The sequence below is a fragment of the Melozone crissalis genome, unplaced genomic scaffold (assembly GCF_028551555.1).
Source record: "Melozone crissalis strain CALT ecotype California unplaced genomic scaffold, PUWL_Pcris_2 ptg000062l_1, whole genome shotgun sequence".
Classification (NCBI taxonomy): domain Eukaryota; kingdom Metazoa; phylum Chordata; class Aves; order Passeriformes; family Passerellidae; genus Melozone; species Melozone crissalis.
Window position 1 is genome coordinate 1,441,934 of NW_026535840.1, and position 18,254 is coordinate 1,460,187.

The 18,254-nt window shown below is 51.6% G+C and overlaps 1 protein-coding gene across 1 annotated transcript in view; it reads right to left on the reverse strand.

Annotated features, from left to right (window-relative positions):
• COL13A1 (collagen type XIII alpha 1 chain) overlaps nucleotides 1-18,254 on the reverse strand; it is an 86,568-nt gene that overhangs the window by 26,375 nt on the left and 41,939 nt on the right. Inside the window, exons 14-23 of the mRNA XM_054288404.1 lie at nucleotides 15,144-15,209; nucleotides 11,558-11,674; nucleotides 11,073-11,114; nucleotides 10,212-10,238; nucleotides 9,450-9,485; nucleotides 8,173-8,235; nucleotides 7,570-7,596; nucleotides 3,355-3,399; nucleotides 1,653-1,685; nucleotides 1,088-1,114 (exon numbers count right to left, since the gene is read on the reverse strand). Coding sequence (XP_054144379.1) covers nucleotides 1,088-1,114; nucleotides 1,653-1,685; nucleotides 3,355-3,399; nucleotides 7,570-7,596; nucleotides 8,173-8,235; nucleotides 9,450-9,485; nucleotides 10,212-10,238; nucleotides 11,073-11,114; nucleotides 11,558-11,674; nucleotides 15,144-15,209 — 483 coding nt within the window. The remainder of the gene's footprint in view (nucleotides 1-1,087; nucleotides 1,115-1,652; nucleotides 1,686-3,354; nucleotides 3,400-7,569; nucleotides 7,597-8,172; nucleotides 8,236-9,449; nucleotides 9,486-10,211; nucleotides 10,239-11,072; nucleotides 11,115-11,557; nucleotides 11,675-15,143; nucleotides 15,210-18,254) is intronic.

An 18,254-nucleotide genomic window follows, 5' to 3' on the forward strand; every position in this document is an offset into this window, starting at 1 on the left:
TATTATTTTATGTTACTATATGATATTAAAGAAAACTGTACTAAAGAATAGAGAAGGGATACAGACAGAAGGCTACAAAGGATGATAAAGAAAACTCGTGACTCTCTCTTCCTCCTGACACAGCCTGACAGTGACTGGTCATTAAGCCAAAACAATTCACATGGAACCAATCAAAGAACCACCTGCTGGTAAACAATGTCCAAGCCACATTCCAAAGCAGCAAAACACAGGAGAAGCAATCAGATAATTATTGTTTTCATTCTTCTCTGAGGCTTCTCAGCTTCCCAGGAGAAGAAATCCTGGCAAAGGGATTTTTCAGCAAATGTGACAGTGACAGGGCAGTACTGCCCCATGCTGCCCTGGGAACTCACAGCAGGTCACCCCACACTGACACAGGAGGGGACAGCCCTCTGCAGGGACATGGGAAGGCTCTGGGGCACACAAGGGGGGGACAAGGGAAGGGGCAGAGGGAACCTGCTTCCTCAGCAAAGTGTGCTCTGTGTCTCTTGTGGAGTAGGGAGGAAAGGAGGAAGGCAGCTGGAAGGTGTTCCCATGCACACACATGTTGCTCTGATTTTTTTAAGTTTTTCTAAGCCTTCTGATGTTTATATTCTTATAATGAACTTTCTAACACACTTTCTGTAAATAACTTATTGTTTGCATTCTTTTATAAAAGAAGAAGCACTTGATGGACTGTTGGTTTGTCCAGTGTCATTGGAGAGGTGGCACCGTCACCCTCCAATCCATTGGCACTTTTAGAAATCTATAAATGCTAAAGTCAAAAAATAAAGTCCCCCTTTTTTCCCTTGAGAACAGCAGTGTGTGCACACTGTTATTTATTTCATGTCCTACAGTGACACACGGACATGAGCAGGAGGATGGAAATATCTGCAGTATGGTCCCTCTCTCACTGGGTATATCACTGTATCCTACTCCCAATTTGCTCAGAGTGGCAGGTGCCATCAGGGCCTGGATTTGGGCACTGGGAAGCACACAGACATTCCTCAGCTCCCTCGGCTGCTCAGGGAGGGGAAAACACATAAACCAACCCGAAGTGCAGGCTCAGAGCAAAACCCCCTGAGAGTACCTTTTCTCCTGGAGTCCCAGGCTCGCCCTGGAGAGAAAGAGACCAGAAAACAGAGTCACAAACCAGCAGGAGAGAGTACAAACCCTCCCAGAGCTACCAGAGCGGGGAAAAGAACATTCATCTATGGGGGCCTTGAGCTGGTAAGTAAGGGCACAAGAGTGCTTCAATTGCCAATTTTTGTGCCTGGAACCTTTTATCTTCATTAGCCAGCTCCCAGGCTGCCATAAGAAACCAGCAAGCCTCAGACTCACAGATTCCATAGACTGGAGTAAGCACCCAGCAGGTGTTTACCACAGAGCAGAGCAGGACGAGGCTCGTGTGCTGGCACAGAGGAACTGGCTCTCCCTGCTCTGTCTCCGCAGCAGAGGAGCACGGCCGCGGTGCAGCCGGGGCGGGCCGTGCTGATCCGAGCCCACCGGCCCCGGGGCAGGCTGCACACAGGCCTGGCACCCCTGCCAAGGGAGGCAGTTCTGATAGTCCCCATCAGTGGGAGCTGTCCGACCATTTTCCAGCGCTCTCCCAGCCCAGCCCGCGCCCAAGCGAGGCGCTGCAGCCCTGAACTGACCTTCATCCCTGCGGCCGCCAGCCCCGGAGCGCCCTGGCAGAGAGAGCAGACAGAGACAGCGACACCTTGTTTGAAATCAATCGGACACGGGTTTTTTTAGGCAAAACATATCAGTCAGGTGAAAGTAGAAACGCAAAACTGCAAAAGTTCTCCTTTCCACAGCTCAGAGTGATGCTGTGACCCCACACAGCACACGTCCTCATCCCCTGGGCAGCTGCTCACCCACGGCAGGGGCTCTGGGTTCTGACAGCTCCTCCAAAGGCAGGCACCCTGAGCACAACCCAGACAAACACATCTGCACCCCCACCTGCCCTGGGTTTAGTCCTGCAAGTGAAGCAAAGGCCAGCAAGCAGAACAGTGTCAAATAGCTGAGGAACGCAAAGACAGACCGAGGACCAAAACCCTCCTCAAGGCTGGAGCTCAGACACCTCAGCTCAAGCATCCTGAGAAAGGCTGGCTCATACCCCAGAGCCTTGCCCTGGCTATTCCCCCTCACAGAGGATAAACCCTGCAGTAAAGTGTTTCCAGGAGAGCTCTGAAGCCAGACACCTTAGGGGAAAAGCCAGACTTGCAAGCACTGCAATTCAGGTGTCATTCTGTCACTGTGCAGTGCACAGCAAGCCACCACCAAGGGACCCTGGAGTGTCCCTGCCCTGCCATCCAGACAGGGGTCTCAGGAGGCAGCTGCTCCCACAGGGACTGTCACATTGCCCTCAACAGCACTGATGCAAAGAGCGGGGTGTCCCTGCCAACCATCCTCTCTGAAATCTCTGTACCCCCTGTGTTAGCATTAGTCAGGTCCTGGTTAGAACAGGTCCAGTTAAAAAGGCAAATATGAGGGGTAACTAAGGAGGGGGGAGGGAGAGAAGTGGTGTTAGAAACTGGGAAATGTGAAGGGGTGGGATGTAGCACATGAGGCAGTGCAGAGGACTGGGAGCCAAGTTCAAAGTGAAAAAAGCTTGGAAAAAGTTCAAACAAGGAGGAGTGGGGAGCCAGAGAGCAGCAGGATCATACCTCTCAGCTTTCTGAAACAGAAATCGGGGACAAAAGCTAAAAAACACAAGGACAGAAGATGGAGATCAGGGATTCTATGCAATAAATGGGGTAAAAGCATTCCAGACTGTCTCAATGTCAGTAGGTTTTAGCCAATACAGGCTGGAGCCATGAAAGGGATAACGTGCAGTGAGTGCCTTTGGTTAGGCCTTTGCAGAGCCTTGGGACGCCTGTCCCTCATTTCTCAGCCTTCAAACAGCAGTGACTGCAGACCATGTTATTTTCTAGCATTTACCCTCAAACTGCAATGCACAGACATGCAGGGCTGTCACACACTGACCCTGATTCACTGCTGGGCAGCCCTGCTCATCCCAGCTGGGCTGGCACACACCTGCAGTGCTCCCCTGGCACAATTCCCAAAATGCCAATTCCCTACAAACACCACAACTGGCTGCTCTCAGCGGGTAAAGCATTAAACCCTGATGTTGCAAGTCAGCACCAGACTGGGCATGCCATTTGCTCTGTAAACACATCTTCCCCCACCTCTGCCTTCGTGAATTAGGCCCTGCATTTTGCAATATAGAAGCATGAATAATTCAGCTGAGGACAGTCACCGGCTCACAGACACACACACACACAGTGCCTGAGCATCAGGGGTGCTAGGGGTGAGGTCAGGCAGACAAGCATCACTCCTCTGGGCACAAGGTACCTTAGAGCCATGTCTTCCTGGCAGCCCTGGCATGCCTCTCTCCCCCTGGAAGCAGAGCAAGACACACAGAGAAAGACAGCAAGAGACAGCAGATGAGTCCTCCCAGGGCACAGGTGATGACAAACCCTCCTGAGTGAGGTGAGGCACTGTCTCACCCACTGACTGCCCCAGCTGGGGCCATTTCCCTCAATTCCCTCTCAATTCTTACAGCAGGACTGACCCCACTGGAGTGCCACAGCCTCCACACCCCGCTCCCACATTCTAGCATGCAGGGACCCTGGCATGAACAAACCTATTGGGAGAGACAGACAATCCAAGGGCTGCCTTGTGCTGTTAGCCTGAATTTTGCCTGCTGATAACTGGAAAATAAACCATCTTCAGGCAATGTGCATACTGCTCCTGTAATTTCTTCTGGGTGTTTATTCCTTGCTCGGAAGGGCTATTTGGCAGGGATATATGTGTGTATATATATATATATATATATATATATATATATATATATGTATGTATATATGTATGTATGCATGTTTTCTCAAAAAATAACTTCTTGTAATTACAGCATCCTGTGAACTACATTTTGTAAAACACTTTCTAATATCACAATATCCATGACCTAGTAGGGGTACCTCCTGCCCTACACTGCCCTATTTTCAGCAGTAAGGAAAGTAAAGCAATAATTAGGCGTACTTTGTACTGGAGAATGTGGATTGGTCTCTCTCCTTCCCAACCGTGCTCCCTGTCTGTTTTCAGTGAGACCCAGCAGGGCAGAGTGATGTTTTCTGCTGGGAGACACCCACCCTGCTTGCAGAGACCATCCCCACAGGGCAGCCCAGCCTGTGACAGTCAATTCCCCTTTCCCAGAGACTCTCCTGGAAGAGCTGTTTGATTCCTTGATACCAGGAAACCTCTTCAGGCCAGAGATGTTCTTCACCGCCAGCCAAAGCAGTGATACTCCATGCAAAATTGGCCACTACAGCTAACCTAGGAATCATGGTGTTTGTCCAGGGCTCCTCAAGGCAAAGAGAAGGTAAAATCTAGTCTAGGTAACTGGATCCAAAGTTGGAAGATTTAAAAGTCTTCCAGGGTCCCAGTCAGTCCTCCTAGGTGGGAGGACAACAGAAAGAAGCAATTTCCAAAGACAACAAATGCACGTGCTGTTGGATGCTCAGGAGCTGAGTGAGGTCTGGCTGCTGATTTAAGAACGCGTCTGCACCTCCCTTTCAACTCCTCTGAGCAAAAAGAAAGGAAGTCAGGAGAAAAGTGACCTTGACAGTAACAAATGATAGTCTGTGTGAGAAACAAGCTGCTGCTTTGGGGCTGCAGAGGTGCCCTTTTGGAGATTCAGTAATCCCAAAAAGCACAATGGGTTTCACCTCTGCTCCTCCTGAAGTGGGTGTGCAAGACATAAACAAAGGGCCAATAGCAAGACTGTGCCTGCAGGGTGGCCCCAAGTCAGGGAAGGCTCTCACCCTCTGCATGGCCCTGAGACATGACTGGAGCGTTCCCTTTGCCAGAACCCACATGCAGAGCCAGTGATGGTACATGGCCATGAGCAAAGCAGGTGTTCCATGCCAGCAGTGAAACATGGGAGTTCCAGCAAGGACAAAACACAGCTTCTCCTTTCAGCCTTTTCTCCCTCTCAGGCAACACTCTGAGTTCATTCCTTCAGTTCAGTTTAATGGGAGACCTGCTGCTGAGAGAGCAGCAAGCTCCAAGCCCTCAAAATAATCAGTTCTGGGTGCAATTCCACCTTCATTCACACTGGCACAAACTGGAGCAATGCCTCTGTGCTTGTGGAATTACACTGATGGGGAGATGTGTTGGGGAGGATGGAACAGGAAAGCCTTATAAATATGATTGTCTGGCAAAAGATTTTGAGAATATGGAAACTATAAGTGAGATGGAAATGAAAGCAAGCTTTGAGATACCTCAGTTACTGAACAACTGAAAAACAATGGCATGGCCAGCTGAAGGTGATCCCCTTGTGATGGAACAACACCCTCTGCTTGCAAACAGGCCCAAGGCTCAGAGCAGACCCTGCCAGTTTGTCAGAAGGGGCCCAAAGAGGAGTTTTTAGAGTTTAAAATGTAACACAGTATGGTAATGTAGTGATTCTTACAGGCTGTATGTAAATGCTACAGGATTTGTATAGTCTACTAGATTGGTTGGCGAGAATCAGAATATTCAACACAGAAGAAGATTTATGGTATTGTAATGGGAACCTTACTCTCTTAGCTCTTGCCTTTTACTCTCTTACCCCTTTTACTCTCTTATGCTTTTCTCTCTGCCCCTCTCTTCTCTCATCCTGCTCTGAGCTGTGGCTGGCAGCTCCCAGCAGGGCCCTGCACCCAGGCCCTCTGCAATAAACCCCAAATCCCAGCAGGGCCCTGCACCCAGGCCCTCTGCAATAAACCCCAAATCCCAGCAGGGCCCTGCACCCAGGCCCTGTGCAATAAACCCCAAATCCCAGCAGGGCCCTGCACCCAGGCCCTGTGCAACAAACCCCAAATCCCAGCAGGGCCCTGCACCCAGGCCCTGTGCAACAAACCCCAAATCCCAGCAGGGCCCTGCACCCAGGCCCTCTGCAATAAACCCCAAATCCCAGCAGGGCCCTGCACCCAGGCCCTGTGCAATAAACCCCAAATCCCAGCAGGGCCCTGCACCCAGGCCCTCTGCAATAAACCCCAAATCCCAGCAGGGCCCTGCACCCAGGCCCTGTGCAATAAACCCCAAATCCCAGCAGGGCCCTGCACCCAGGCCCTCTGCAATAAACCCCAAATCCCAGCAGGGCCCTGCACCCAGGCCCTGTGCAATAAACCCCAAATCCCAGCAGGGCCCTGCACCCAGGCCCTCTGCAATAAACCCCAAATCCCAGCAGGGCCCTGCACCCAGGCTCTGTGCAACAAACCCCAAATCCCAGCAGGGCCCTGCACCCAGGCCCTCTGCAATAAACCCCAAATCCCAGCAGGGCCCTGCACCCAGGCCCTCTGCAATAAACCCCAAATCCCAGCAGGGCCCTGCACCCAGGCCCTCTGCAATAAACCCCAAATCCCAGCAGGGCCCTGCACCCAGGCCCTCTGCAACAAACCCCAAATCCCAGCAGGGCCCTGCACCCAGGCCCTCTGCAATAAACCCCAAATCCCAGCAGGGCCCCTGCACCCAGGCCCTGTGCAATAAACCCCAAATCCCAGCAGGGCCCTGCACCCAGGCCCTGTGCAATAAACCCCAAATCCCAGCAGGGCCCTGCACCCAGGCCCTGTGCAATAAACCCCAAGTTCCTGACGTGGCTGCAGAGATCTCTGCTCTCCATCCATCCCAACCATCCTACCCCCAGCACTCTTACAGAGAGGGACACAGGGAACTACATGCACTGCAGTATTCCTGAGAAGGTGTTCTCTTGTAGGAAGACAATCCCTGCTGCCCTATCCAGCTATGAACCCAGAGGCTGCATTCCCAAAGAACATTTCTTTAAACTCCAAGTAATGTATCCTTGGAAAGCTCTGAAGGGGCCTTTTCTCTCTTCAAACAGCAATCCACCCAGATGGAAAAGATATGGAAAGTGTATGTGCTGCAGGATAAATGAGCTGCATGCCACACACTAAATACTTGAAGTGAACGTGTCACAGTTAATGCCTTCCCAAATATTACAGGGCCAGTCTTTCCTCAGGATGTCTAAGATGTGTGGCATGACACATTGTGCTCTGACTGCCATGAACACTTGCCAATGTTGTCATGTTTTAAGCACAGCCCACATTGAGTAATATACTTGAAATATATGGGTACAGTAAATTTCACTCAAATAGATAACATCTGGGCAGAGACCATATGAGCCTCTAAAAGTGTCCAGAAACAGACAGAAGGGCTGGTGCCAAACCTCAGCCTGAATGGTGGAGTTGGAGTGGATTTGATGCGTCAGCTAACCAGATTTTATGAGGAAACCCCAACTTAGCCCATCAAATAGGGAGATGTAACAAATCACCAGCAAGCTTCATAGCCAGAGAAATGCCTTTGGTAAGAATGGAATTCCACTGAAGGGATGAAGGCAGCCTGAGCTGGCAGCGCCTGTCTGTGGCTCATCAGAGCACAGATGTGGACTCCATCAAACACTCCACAGAGCTGCCTTGCACCCAGCTCCCCTCACAACCCATCAGCCCAAGCAGCAGCATCTCCCAGGTGATCTGCTGTGACTTAGGAAAATGTATTTGTCATGCCTACCTTGATGCCAGCATCCCCTTTTTCACCCTGCCAAGAAAAGGAGAGAGAAAGGGGGGAAACAGAGAGGGACAGTGAGCACAAAGGCAAACCAAGCAAGCAGTAACAGCAAGAGATAAAGTAGCCAAAAGAAGGGTGTGATAAATGCAGCCCCAGCACTCCAGGTCTCCTCACAGCAGCATGGTACCGGTCAAGCACTGGCTGCAGCCCTCCCTCCCCTCCCAGGGAGTGCAAAGGCAGTTTAGGTCCTTGGAGGGCAGGCTGGAGGTTGCCCATACCAACACTCTTCTTCTACATGATAAGGGTGCAGAAACCACTGAAACATCTCATGGTCCAGAGCACCCTCATTTTCACAGCCCTGGTGCAAAGCCTCTGAAGGCTGGGTCGGTTTTATTCCTTAATGGGGGATTGTGTAATTCCTGGTTCAGGACAGCATGGAACCACCTTGGTCAACAACGGCCCAGATTCTTCACACAGGAGCAACTGTTCCTGTCTATGTGGTTCATCCCAGACTCTAGAGAGCTATCTCCAGCCCCTGGCCTTTGAGATCCCTTTAGGACAGGCTGTGCCCCTTATCTGCCCCTCTGACTCGAGTTCAAGGGTTACCTTGGGGCCAGAGGCTCCAGGGAGGCCACGGGCACCGGGCAGGCCTGCCTCACCCACCTCACCCTGGGGGAGAGAGCAAAGAGAACAGTGGAAGCAGCAAACACAGCAGCAAGGAAAGGAGCTGTGGGTTGCAGAAAGGGCAGCAGGGGTGTGAGAGGCATGTCCCACACTGAGGTGTCTCCCACACACCATCCCACCCCTGGGTCTCTGGGAGAAGAGCAGATATTCAGTGCATGAAATGCACGGAGTGAAGGGAGCACCAAATCTGAATTAACAACTTTCCTCAACATTTCACCTTCTCTTCCCTTCCCGTTAGGATTTGGTGCCCTACATTGATCCATTCCTTCCAGCTTTCCCAGGAAAGCCTTGGGCTCACTCTGCAGCCCAGGGCAGGCTCCTGGCTCAGCAGGGATTGAAGCACAGGGGGTGTTTCATGTGAGAGGAGCTGCTGGGAGGTCACTGCCCAGAGCTGCCCTCCCCGTGCACACAGGGCTCCTGATGGAAAACCTTGAGCTCCCTGGGAGAAGGGGCAATAAATTGTGTCTGTCTGCAGGAGTGGGCTGTGGTCTGCAGGGGCTGTAATTTCCACTTCCTGACATAAGAAAACCTTCTCAGTTTATACAGAGCTAATTAAAAAGCTCTCAGCTCTTGCCATTCTGCTTGCAGAGCACCCATAAAGCAACGTGGAGATAACAGGGGACACAGGGCTCCTTCCTGCTGGGAACATTCACCTTCCCCTTCTCCAGCTGACATCTCTTTAGCAGTATCTCTCCCTTCCCTGTCTCCTGTTTGATCTCCCTTTGTGTCCTTCTCTTCCTGTCTCTTCATTACACCCTCTGGGCTCACAGCCCTGCTGTTAATCAGCTGCTGCTGAAGGCACTTGGGCATTGCCAGCTTCTGCCTTTTAACCCAGAGCAGGATTGACTCTCTCCTGTATCCCAGAGAGCAACAGCCAGGGATTTGGCCCTTTTCAGCCTCCCATATGGGTTTGGATGCATAAGAAATGCATTCCAGCCTGGAAGTGGGTGTAGAGAGGCACACACACACAAACACAGGGAGATATTTGTTCCATAGTTTCTGGAGAGTTAAAGACAAAAATCTCTGGGCCCAGTCTCTCTTTACACAGGTGCCAGCAGGGAACCTGTGGGACTGATAAAAGCCCAGCAGGAGCAGAGCTCCACAGGAGGCTCCAGCACAGTCCACAGATTTTCAGCCACGATTCCAGAAAGCATCGGTGCACTTAATTCATGGAACAACACCGGAGCTGCCCTCCTTACCTTTCTGCCAGGGTATCCCTGAATGCCAGCATCTCCCTGCAAAAGGCAAAAAGACAAAAGGAAGTGAGGCTTGGCCTGAGAGGGACAAATCTCTGCTCTGTTCCCTGGGGTATTGTTTGGATGGGAGAGCATTCTAGGGGAAAAATCTGCTTTTTGCTCACAATAATTCCAGTGAGCTCCTGTCCCTTCAGACCCACAGGTCAGCATTGCTGCACTGGGCTGAGCCCTGGCAGGAAAGCCCTGGCATACAGCTAACATGTGTCAGCTCTGTGCCCCAACTCCATGGCTCCTATCTCCTCACCCTGGCCACACATCTCAGATAAAAACAAATTACGTTGGGTGGCTGCAGCTGAAAAACAACAACAACCACCCCCTCCCTCGCACTTTGGCAAGTGAATAAATGGGAAAGCGTGGCAGAGTTAACAATAGCATTGCAAAATCCATTCCTGAAGCACTGGGAAATGCTTTGAGAATGGAAGAAGCCAATAAAGCTGTGTGTGGCAAACAGTTTTGCAAGCTGGGCTGATGAGGCGTGCCTGGCTCAGCAGAGAGGCAGCTCAGACGTGTCGCCTGCACAAACCCATGAGTCAGCACAGGGGCTGGGCCCCAGAGGCACTGCTGAGCTGGGTCAGAAATCCCTCTCAGCCCTTTGATGTAACCTCTTTTACCCCTCCTCCATCCATCAAATGGATCTGTCCTGTCAGGAGAGCCCATCTCTGTTCATCATCCTTCCGCACCCCTAAGTGAGGTGAGATGTCTCACCTTTGGTCCAGGAGGCCCAGGTAAGCCCTGTGGATAAAATCAAAACAGACACTGGGGTTGGAAAGTGTGTGTGACATTACATGGACAGCAGGGTGATGGGGGGATAGTGGCTGGTTTGATTCAAAACACCCCTCAGAGATTTGCACTGCTGAGCTCAAACATCCCCAATCTATTCTTCATGTAGGTATCTTATGGCATACACTCAAATAAACTTATGCCCACCGTGCTCTATCCCCCAAGGTTTGTTCTTGCTCAGTTTGAAGACTAAAAAGCTGCTTTGCCTTATGCGTTATGCTCCAGAATATTTTCTGTTTCTCTGGCTTCCTTGGGGAACTTGTTCCCAGCCCACTGCAGCTCTGGAGTAAATCAAGCATTTGCAGCTTCCTCTGGCACGCTAAACAGAGAGAATGTATTAACAAACAAACCACTTGTGTCTCTAAATGAGAAATACCCAAACAATTTACCTGATATGAACCATGAAGCATACCAGACATACGTGTGTATAAATATAAATAAACAAACGATGTTTGCAGGAGCTGCCTGGGAGCAGGCAGGAAAGGAAAACTGCTCTAGATATGCTCTGATGGCCACGCCACCTGCTTTGGCAATTCAGGTGTTTAGCCATCCTGTCCTTGACTCCTCAGAGAGAGATGAGGATCTCTCAGAGAGAAATGAGGGTGCTGACCCCTGTGTTGTGTGTGGAGAGGTGCATTTGCCTCCAGGGATGAGACTTGCTTTTCCTGCTGGCAGCCCTTGAAAACTGCTGGAGATGGCAGCTCCTTTAACTCCCAGTGCTGCAGAGCCAGCACGGCACGTTGGCCCCTGCAGCTCCCAGGAACAGAGCTGGACTCTGGTACCCACCTTTCCATCTCTGCCAGGCTTCCCAGGTTCTCCTGCTCTGCCCTGTGGCAAGAGAGAGGCACATTAGCAGCACTTTCTGTCCCCTGCCCTGCCATTCAGCAGAGGTTTTGTTTTCTAAGTGGTGCTTCTGCTCCCACCCTCCTCGGCTGCTTGCTAGGACAGGGACAGGACTTCAAAGGGGCGGCAGGGAGCAGACAATTACACCCCACTGTTACTTCCTCCCCGGGGCCATCTGCAGGGCTGAGGAGGAGGAGGAAATGAGCCTGGTGTCACCCCCTGTGTGTCCAGATAGCAGCAGTGCCCAGGTCCCATCTCTGCCTTCCCTCTCCTTCCCCGGAACCCCTTCCTGTCCACACATCCACATTCTCTGCAAGCCTCCTGTCCTGGCTATCTCAGCTTCACCAGCAGCAACAGAGGCCAGAGGAGGCAGCCTGTGCCCTCGGGGATGGGGAAGCAGAAGCATTTCAGTTTTGCTAAGGACTTACAGGAGGTCCAACTGGCCCAGGGCGTCCCGGGATTCCTTCAGGTCCAGCTGGTCCAGGGGGTCCTGGTGGGCCAGGGGGCCCCGGGGGCCCTTGGATCCCCGCCTGTCCTTGTTCACCCTGCAGTTTGTAAAACAAGAGTTACAGCAGGCACAGCAAACCCTTCACACCACCACCCCAAGGGCCAAGGCAGGCCAGCAGAGGAGACAGAAGCAAGTGCCAGGTTACTGCCAGGAGAGGTTTCCAAGAGTGATGAGAGCCCTGCTGAGGACATTGGGCTGCCCGGGAAGCAGGAGCCAGCACCCAAAGGTTTGCAAAGACATCTGAGGTGACCAGCTCAGAGCTCCCTTCTAGAGGGATCTAGTGATGACAGAGCAATCCAAAGAAACCCTTTTCTTCATTGAGCCAGCCAAGTAAAATTTATGTGTCAAAGACCAACATCTCTTGAGTCTCTGAGGAGGCTTTCCAAAGCACTTGACAGTCACACGTGAAGCAAAGCCTCCTGTGACGACACTGGCACTTCCAGGCAGAGACACCTCAGCCAGTTTTTCCCCCATCCTATATTTGTTGGACAACTCTCCCTCTGTTTTGCCAAGGACCAAAAGTAGAAATGCCACAAACCCCAAAGAAAATAACACGATGATCATGGCATTCCTGGAGGCCAGCCAAGGCAGGCCCATGGACACCAGGCAGAGCCTGTTTTTCTGGGATTTAACAAGGCAGTGCCTGCTGAGCCACCTGCCATTCTGAGCTCTGTGAGATGGAGCTGCTGGAGCCAGCTCCTCCCCAGGCCCTCAGTGCCCCTCGGTGCCTGTGGCTCATGCCTCAGCAATGTCATCTGGGGCTGCACGTGGCACCAGGCGGCACGGAGGAGACAGTGGGTTGGAAGCAGCACGTTTGAATACCAGACTGCTGATCTAGAACTGATGAATCCAGCTCCTAGGGCACTGTGGCACCCGTGCCAAGCTGTTCACTCTCTAGGCTCACCTCCCTAGATAAAACATGAGAGCCTACTGCTAGTGATCCCATTCAAATCTGAAAAACTTCCCTTGGTGGGTCCATGGGAAGCTAGAACCCAAACATGGCTGTTTCTCAGTTAAAAGTCAGTGGGTGTGCAGTGGGTCTCTGCTGCATTTATCCTCTCTCCAGCCTTACACACTGGAGGAAAATGCACGAAATCTGTCCCCTGCGTTCCTACCAAATGCGCTGTTTATCCTGGCTGCCTTCAGTGAAACATGCAGATACAGGGATGTTTGCTTTATTTAGAATGATAAATGAAAGTAATAAGCTGCAAATTTCATCCTTTCTGCCATCAGCTCTATTTAAAAGAAAATTTCCAGCGTGTGGGCCAGGCTCACGAGAAGCTGGGTCATGTGTGGAGCAACAGCCCTTTCCTTTCCTTTGCTGTGCCTCACTGCCCAACCCTCAGCCCACACTGGGAAGCCTGCAGGGCCAGGCAGGAGGGGTGCCCTTGCTTCTCCCCACTTTCAAAGTGGATCTTCATTCATCCTGTGGCCCTTGCAAGGGAATGCAGGTTCTTTCCTAACTTCCTTATCCTCCATACTCAGTGCCATTCAACTGTAAATGGTCTCATAGCTTTTAAATATGGAAGGTAATCTGGATCTAATGAAGATGTTGGGAGGACACTGGAATGTATTTCTAGATTTCCTCTTGCCTTGCCCTCCCATTCCACCTTCCAAGACTTCCTTCTCACTGCACCTTATCACATCCCCAGCATGGGTGCACCATGGGAAGGCAAAGGGGCCTTTGCCCACCTCACTTTGGCACTCTCTCCCTCTGTTCTCACCTCTCCTCTCTGCCAGCCCAGTCCATGCTCCAAATTTAGGGCAATTTAGGGCACTAAAGCGCAGCATGGTGCTGGAACAGGGTGCTGGTAGGAGAGACGGCAGAGCAGGAGCCCTGCCCCAGCACAGGGAGTGGCTGCAAGGAGCTCACCCACCCCAAGTCCCGTTTGCATCACCCTCACTCTGCTGTCCTGGGCACAGCAGGCTTTGTTTAGGCAAGTGCCCATCCTCGCAGATCCCTAAACACACCAAGTGTTATCACCACATCATTATAGCCTCATTAATGTGTTCAGCACAAAAGGACCCCCACAGAGCTAAACGGACAGCGAGTGGGAGATCAGGTGTCATTTTCCTCAGTTGTCATTCTATATTTTTAGCTGTCGACTGGAACAATTTTTCAGTTCTTTTAAAACACCAGCCAGCCACCCTGCCTGCACCCCAGCAACGCAATGCTTGCTCAGCCTCCTCACAGAGGACCCCACTCACTCAGGCCATGCTCAGCTAAGCCCCAGCCCTTGGGCGAAGCACTCCTGTGCTCAGAGCCAGCAGCAGGATTTTCCTCTCTAACATCCATTCTGCAGCCTCACTGTTTTCCTTACTGCTCACAGGCTGGGCTCCTGGAATTGCCTGGTGCTGGCAGATCTGTAGGAGCAGACCCCACCCTGTTGCTTTTAGAGAATGAATACAGCAAAGGCAAAATGGATCATGGCAAAACTCCGGTGAAGTTCTCCTCTGAGGACAGGGGGAATTTGCAGCCCTGGCTGACGACAGGATGCAGGGCAGCTATTCAAGTTTCCCACTTCATCCTGGAGAGGAACTTCAGCTTTCAAAGCCTTCCCAAGAGGTCAGTCCTTGGCCTGGCTCTCCAGACTGTCACTTTGAAGGGCAAACAGCGCAATCCACGGGGCTCTGTGTGGTGTGAGTGCTGAATCGATAGAAACTGAACTGAAACCACGGGCTCACATGCTCAGGAGTCATGCAGAGCTGGGCAAGGACCAGGCACCTCATGGTAAAGCCTCTTGCATCCTGCAGTTCCCTGCTGGCATCCAACTGTCTAGACAGGCACAGGGTGACAAAACCCAGGCACTCAATAAAGAGTGCCCAGCACACTTCAGCAGGGTAACTGCAACAGTTTGTCCACACAGGAAAGCTAATCCCAACTGATGGAATGAGGGAGCATAAAGTGGGCTCATTAAAAGCCACATGAACTCTGACTATGGACACTCTTATTCACTGTTCATATGTCCGTAATTCACTTTATGAATTTGTTCCCAAAATAAACTAAACGTGAATTATGGCCCTGGAAACCAAAATAAATGTGTTTACACAAAGATTTAATGCAATTTAATGAAACCATTCTAAGAGCTTATTTAAACACATTCCCCCAAGTGCCTCAGACTAGACTAGCCCTTAGAAGAAGCGTTTGCCTATTCATTCATCTCAGTTAAATTTCACAGACATTAGATGAATTTCAGCAAGAGGCTTCCAACCTCTTCTGGAGATTGAATATGCAGGAACTGACTCCTTAAGGGAGGAGGCTGCTTGTCGACAGCCCCAAGAACAGCTTCATGGCCCATTTCTTTTAGTCCAAAAATCTGCCTTCACCGCATTTCTTTTTAGCAACATTATCACATCAAAGGTTTCCTCCGCTTTCAAGAAAGTCCCTCAGCTCTGCCTGAAACTCTTGGAAAGCCCTCTGCAGGGGAAGAAAGACAGGTAGCAAGCTGATGAATCGCGAGCACTGGGATAAGCTCAGAAACAGGCAACAAGGAGGAGAAGTCTACCTGGAAAGTGCGTCTCTTTATGACCGGAGGTGGAGCCAGCCGCACTGAATTGAGGAGAGGCAGCAGCTGAAGAAGATCAAACCAGAAGGTCACAGGGCAAAGGAGGCCATGAGGGCAGGGAGAGTCACAGAGCAGCCAGGACAGAGACCAGAGAAGGGGGGAACAGAGAGGTTGCCATGAAAATGAAGCCTGGCAGGAGAGCGGCGTGGGGCAGGTACCTGCTGGCACACCTCTGAGCTCCTGGTGCTGCTCACAGGGGCACAGCCTGGCAGCTCTGGGGTGCCCACTCAATACCATCCCAACGCACAGAGCTTTCACAGCTCACTCTGCCTGGAAACAGCCAGGGGATCTCTGACTCAGCTCTGCTGATCTCTTTAGGAAGTGCTCCCTGCAAGGCATCCCTCGCTGGCTCTGCTGGGGTGTCCAGCAATGGGACTGTTTCTCTTAACTTACCATCATCATCAGAGTTGGGGCATCTATCAGAACTACAATTTTCTCCAGGTTTTCCAAGTGCAGTTTTCCAGCTCTCTTACAGAAACCCAGTGTATCTGCACGCACCTATCAGAATTACAATTTTCTCCAGGTTTTCCAAGTGCAGTTTTCCAGCTCTCTTACAGGAAACCCAGTGTATCTCCAGGTTTCCCCCTCCCTCCAGGTGTGGAAGGGAGCAGAGAAAGGCTGGCTGGGGTCAGCACAGAAGTCCTGGCTTGGTTCACTTAACTTGGCACACCCACCCACCATGGCCAAGGGACAGGACCAGGCCTTGGAGCTGGACACCTAAGTAGGGCATTGCCCTGGCAGCCCGTGCTTTGTTTTTCCTTGCTCAACAGTATCATCACCTTCTGACTGCTTATAGCCAGGAATGCTGCCTTAGGGCACAAAGCTGACCCGGACACACAGAAATCAAATGCACTAAAGCTCAGGAGCATTTGTTCATCCTCTTGCTGTATCCAGTTTCCACTTGCATGCGCGCTGCTGTCATCCTGGCACCCACCAGTCGGCTCCAGGCCCAGGAATGCTGCCCTGGCCTGATCCACTTTCCTGTTCCTATCAGTTTTCCATTGAAGCTGCTCTTGACTTACATAGGGAGAGGTGAGAGAGCCTTTCTGTGCTTGGGCACAAAAACACGCCCATGTGTGATATTTCCCCACGTGAGCTGTGCACTCAGACCCAGAGGTGTGCCCACAGGCGTCCCACCACAGAAACCATACCCTTCCAAGGAGCACAGTTATTCCCTTTAGACATTGTACTTCATGTGTGCAGTGAAAGCAAGGATCCAGTCCTGATGCAAAGAGAAGCAGTAACCCAGTTTTGCAGCATCATGATTAGGTGGTTGTGCTCAAATGCACTGATCCAGACAGCCACAAGCTATCACTCCAAAAGCAGTGCTGCTGGAAATTCAGCAGGGCTCATTTTACCCAAAGGCAAACCTCCCCTTTCTCAAAGACAGTGCAGGAGGCCCCTTAGCTCAGGAGAGCCAGCTAAGCTGGCTTTGCCCGGTTGCTTAAGTGCTGAAGGGTATCTGAAATATCACACAGCTCACAGGGAAGCTGAGGGAGGATGCTGGAAAGGATAAGGAGGAAAATGGAGAGAACCAGTCCTGAAAACAGGCAAGACAAGACCCTGCAATGGATTCAGGGGAGAAGAAATCTGAAGGCACTTCCACCCAGCTCCTGCCCCCTCTGTGTTCCAATGGGAAGTTTTTTCAGAAGGCAGCGTGCAATATTGGATCTGCTCCCCCAACCTTTGCACCAGAACTGGATCCCCTGAGAGCGCTACCCACAAACCTTCAGCGTAAGGATCTGGTTAGAGCGCAGGGCTGCGAGTGTGGTACTTAGGTACTCCTGGGGACAGGGAACACACACCAGACAAACAGGGTCAGAGACACAAACAGCACTTCTGAGAGCCAGACAGCACGGATGGTCCCCCCACTTTCCCTGAGTGCACTTGGCAGCAGCCTGAGGGGCCCGCACACCCTGAATGGGCAGCACCCACGCACGGGCTCATCCCTCACAGCAGTGCAGGCCACACAGACTCACGCAGACAAAAAATAGGAATCTACTAGAGCCAAGGCACATATCCTAACCTTGTACTTCCTTCCTAAGAAAACAAATATGAAACAAAACTGAAACAACATGCCCGGTTTGTCAGGATGCTGGTTTTCATTTCCTCACCCAGAACATCCGACAAAGAGCCTTATCAAACAGAAAAGCAAGAATTAATTGCAGTTCTGTCAGCAGTGTCGCATTCTTGCAACAAGGCCCATCCTCATTTTCATTCAGGGAGGAAGAAAGAGAACTGCACCTTCTGCTGGCTGGTCTGTGCCTCTGGCTCCACGAACTTGCAGGTCAGGACAGCCTGTCCTTGGGTTGATCTGAGGACAGTCACCCTTCCCGTGAGCGTGTCTCAGCCATGAACAACTCACGGGCTTTTTATAACGTTGAGCTTGGTGCCTCATGAGACCGTGAGAGGCAAGGGAACGCTGCCAGGACGTGAGGCTTTGCACCCACCCTTTTCCTGCAGCTCACCAGCCACCCTACAACCCTGACCCACCAAACCAGTGTGCCTGAGCCCAGGCTATTCCCAGGGATGCACCAGCTCCCTTCCCAGCGCTGCTCTGGGTCCTGCCACTGCTTTTCACCTTGAGCACTGGGACACTCAGAGCCAAGGGCTGTAACAGGAACTCAGGACACTGCTGGGTGACCAGTGTTGTTGGCTTGTTTTTAACATAACAATCGAGTGAGCTGCTCCCTAAATAAACACAGCTGAGCGGCTGTTACTGCACGGACTGGCACCTCCCCACAGCCCCTCTTGCTGCCAGCCCAGCTCTCTCTGCAGTGCCTCTGCTGCTCCAACCCTGCTCCCTCCGGGCCAGGGCCCAGAGCCCAGCTGATTATCCAGAGGCCCATCAAAAATAAACAGAAAGCTCTTAAGCTTGTCTCCCTGTACACCCAGATTACAAATTCCAGCCACTTCATATGATGTCGTTCCAACGCATTTCCAGTGGATTTTCAGCACTCTGGTTGTTTTTAGAACTGGTTAAATCCCCTCCAGCCCCATGATGTTCTCTCTCCACTCTTGGCTGCAGCACTTGCTGGCCAGGCCAAGATG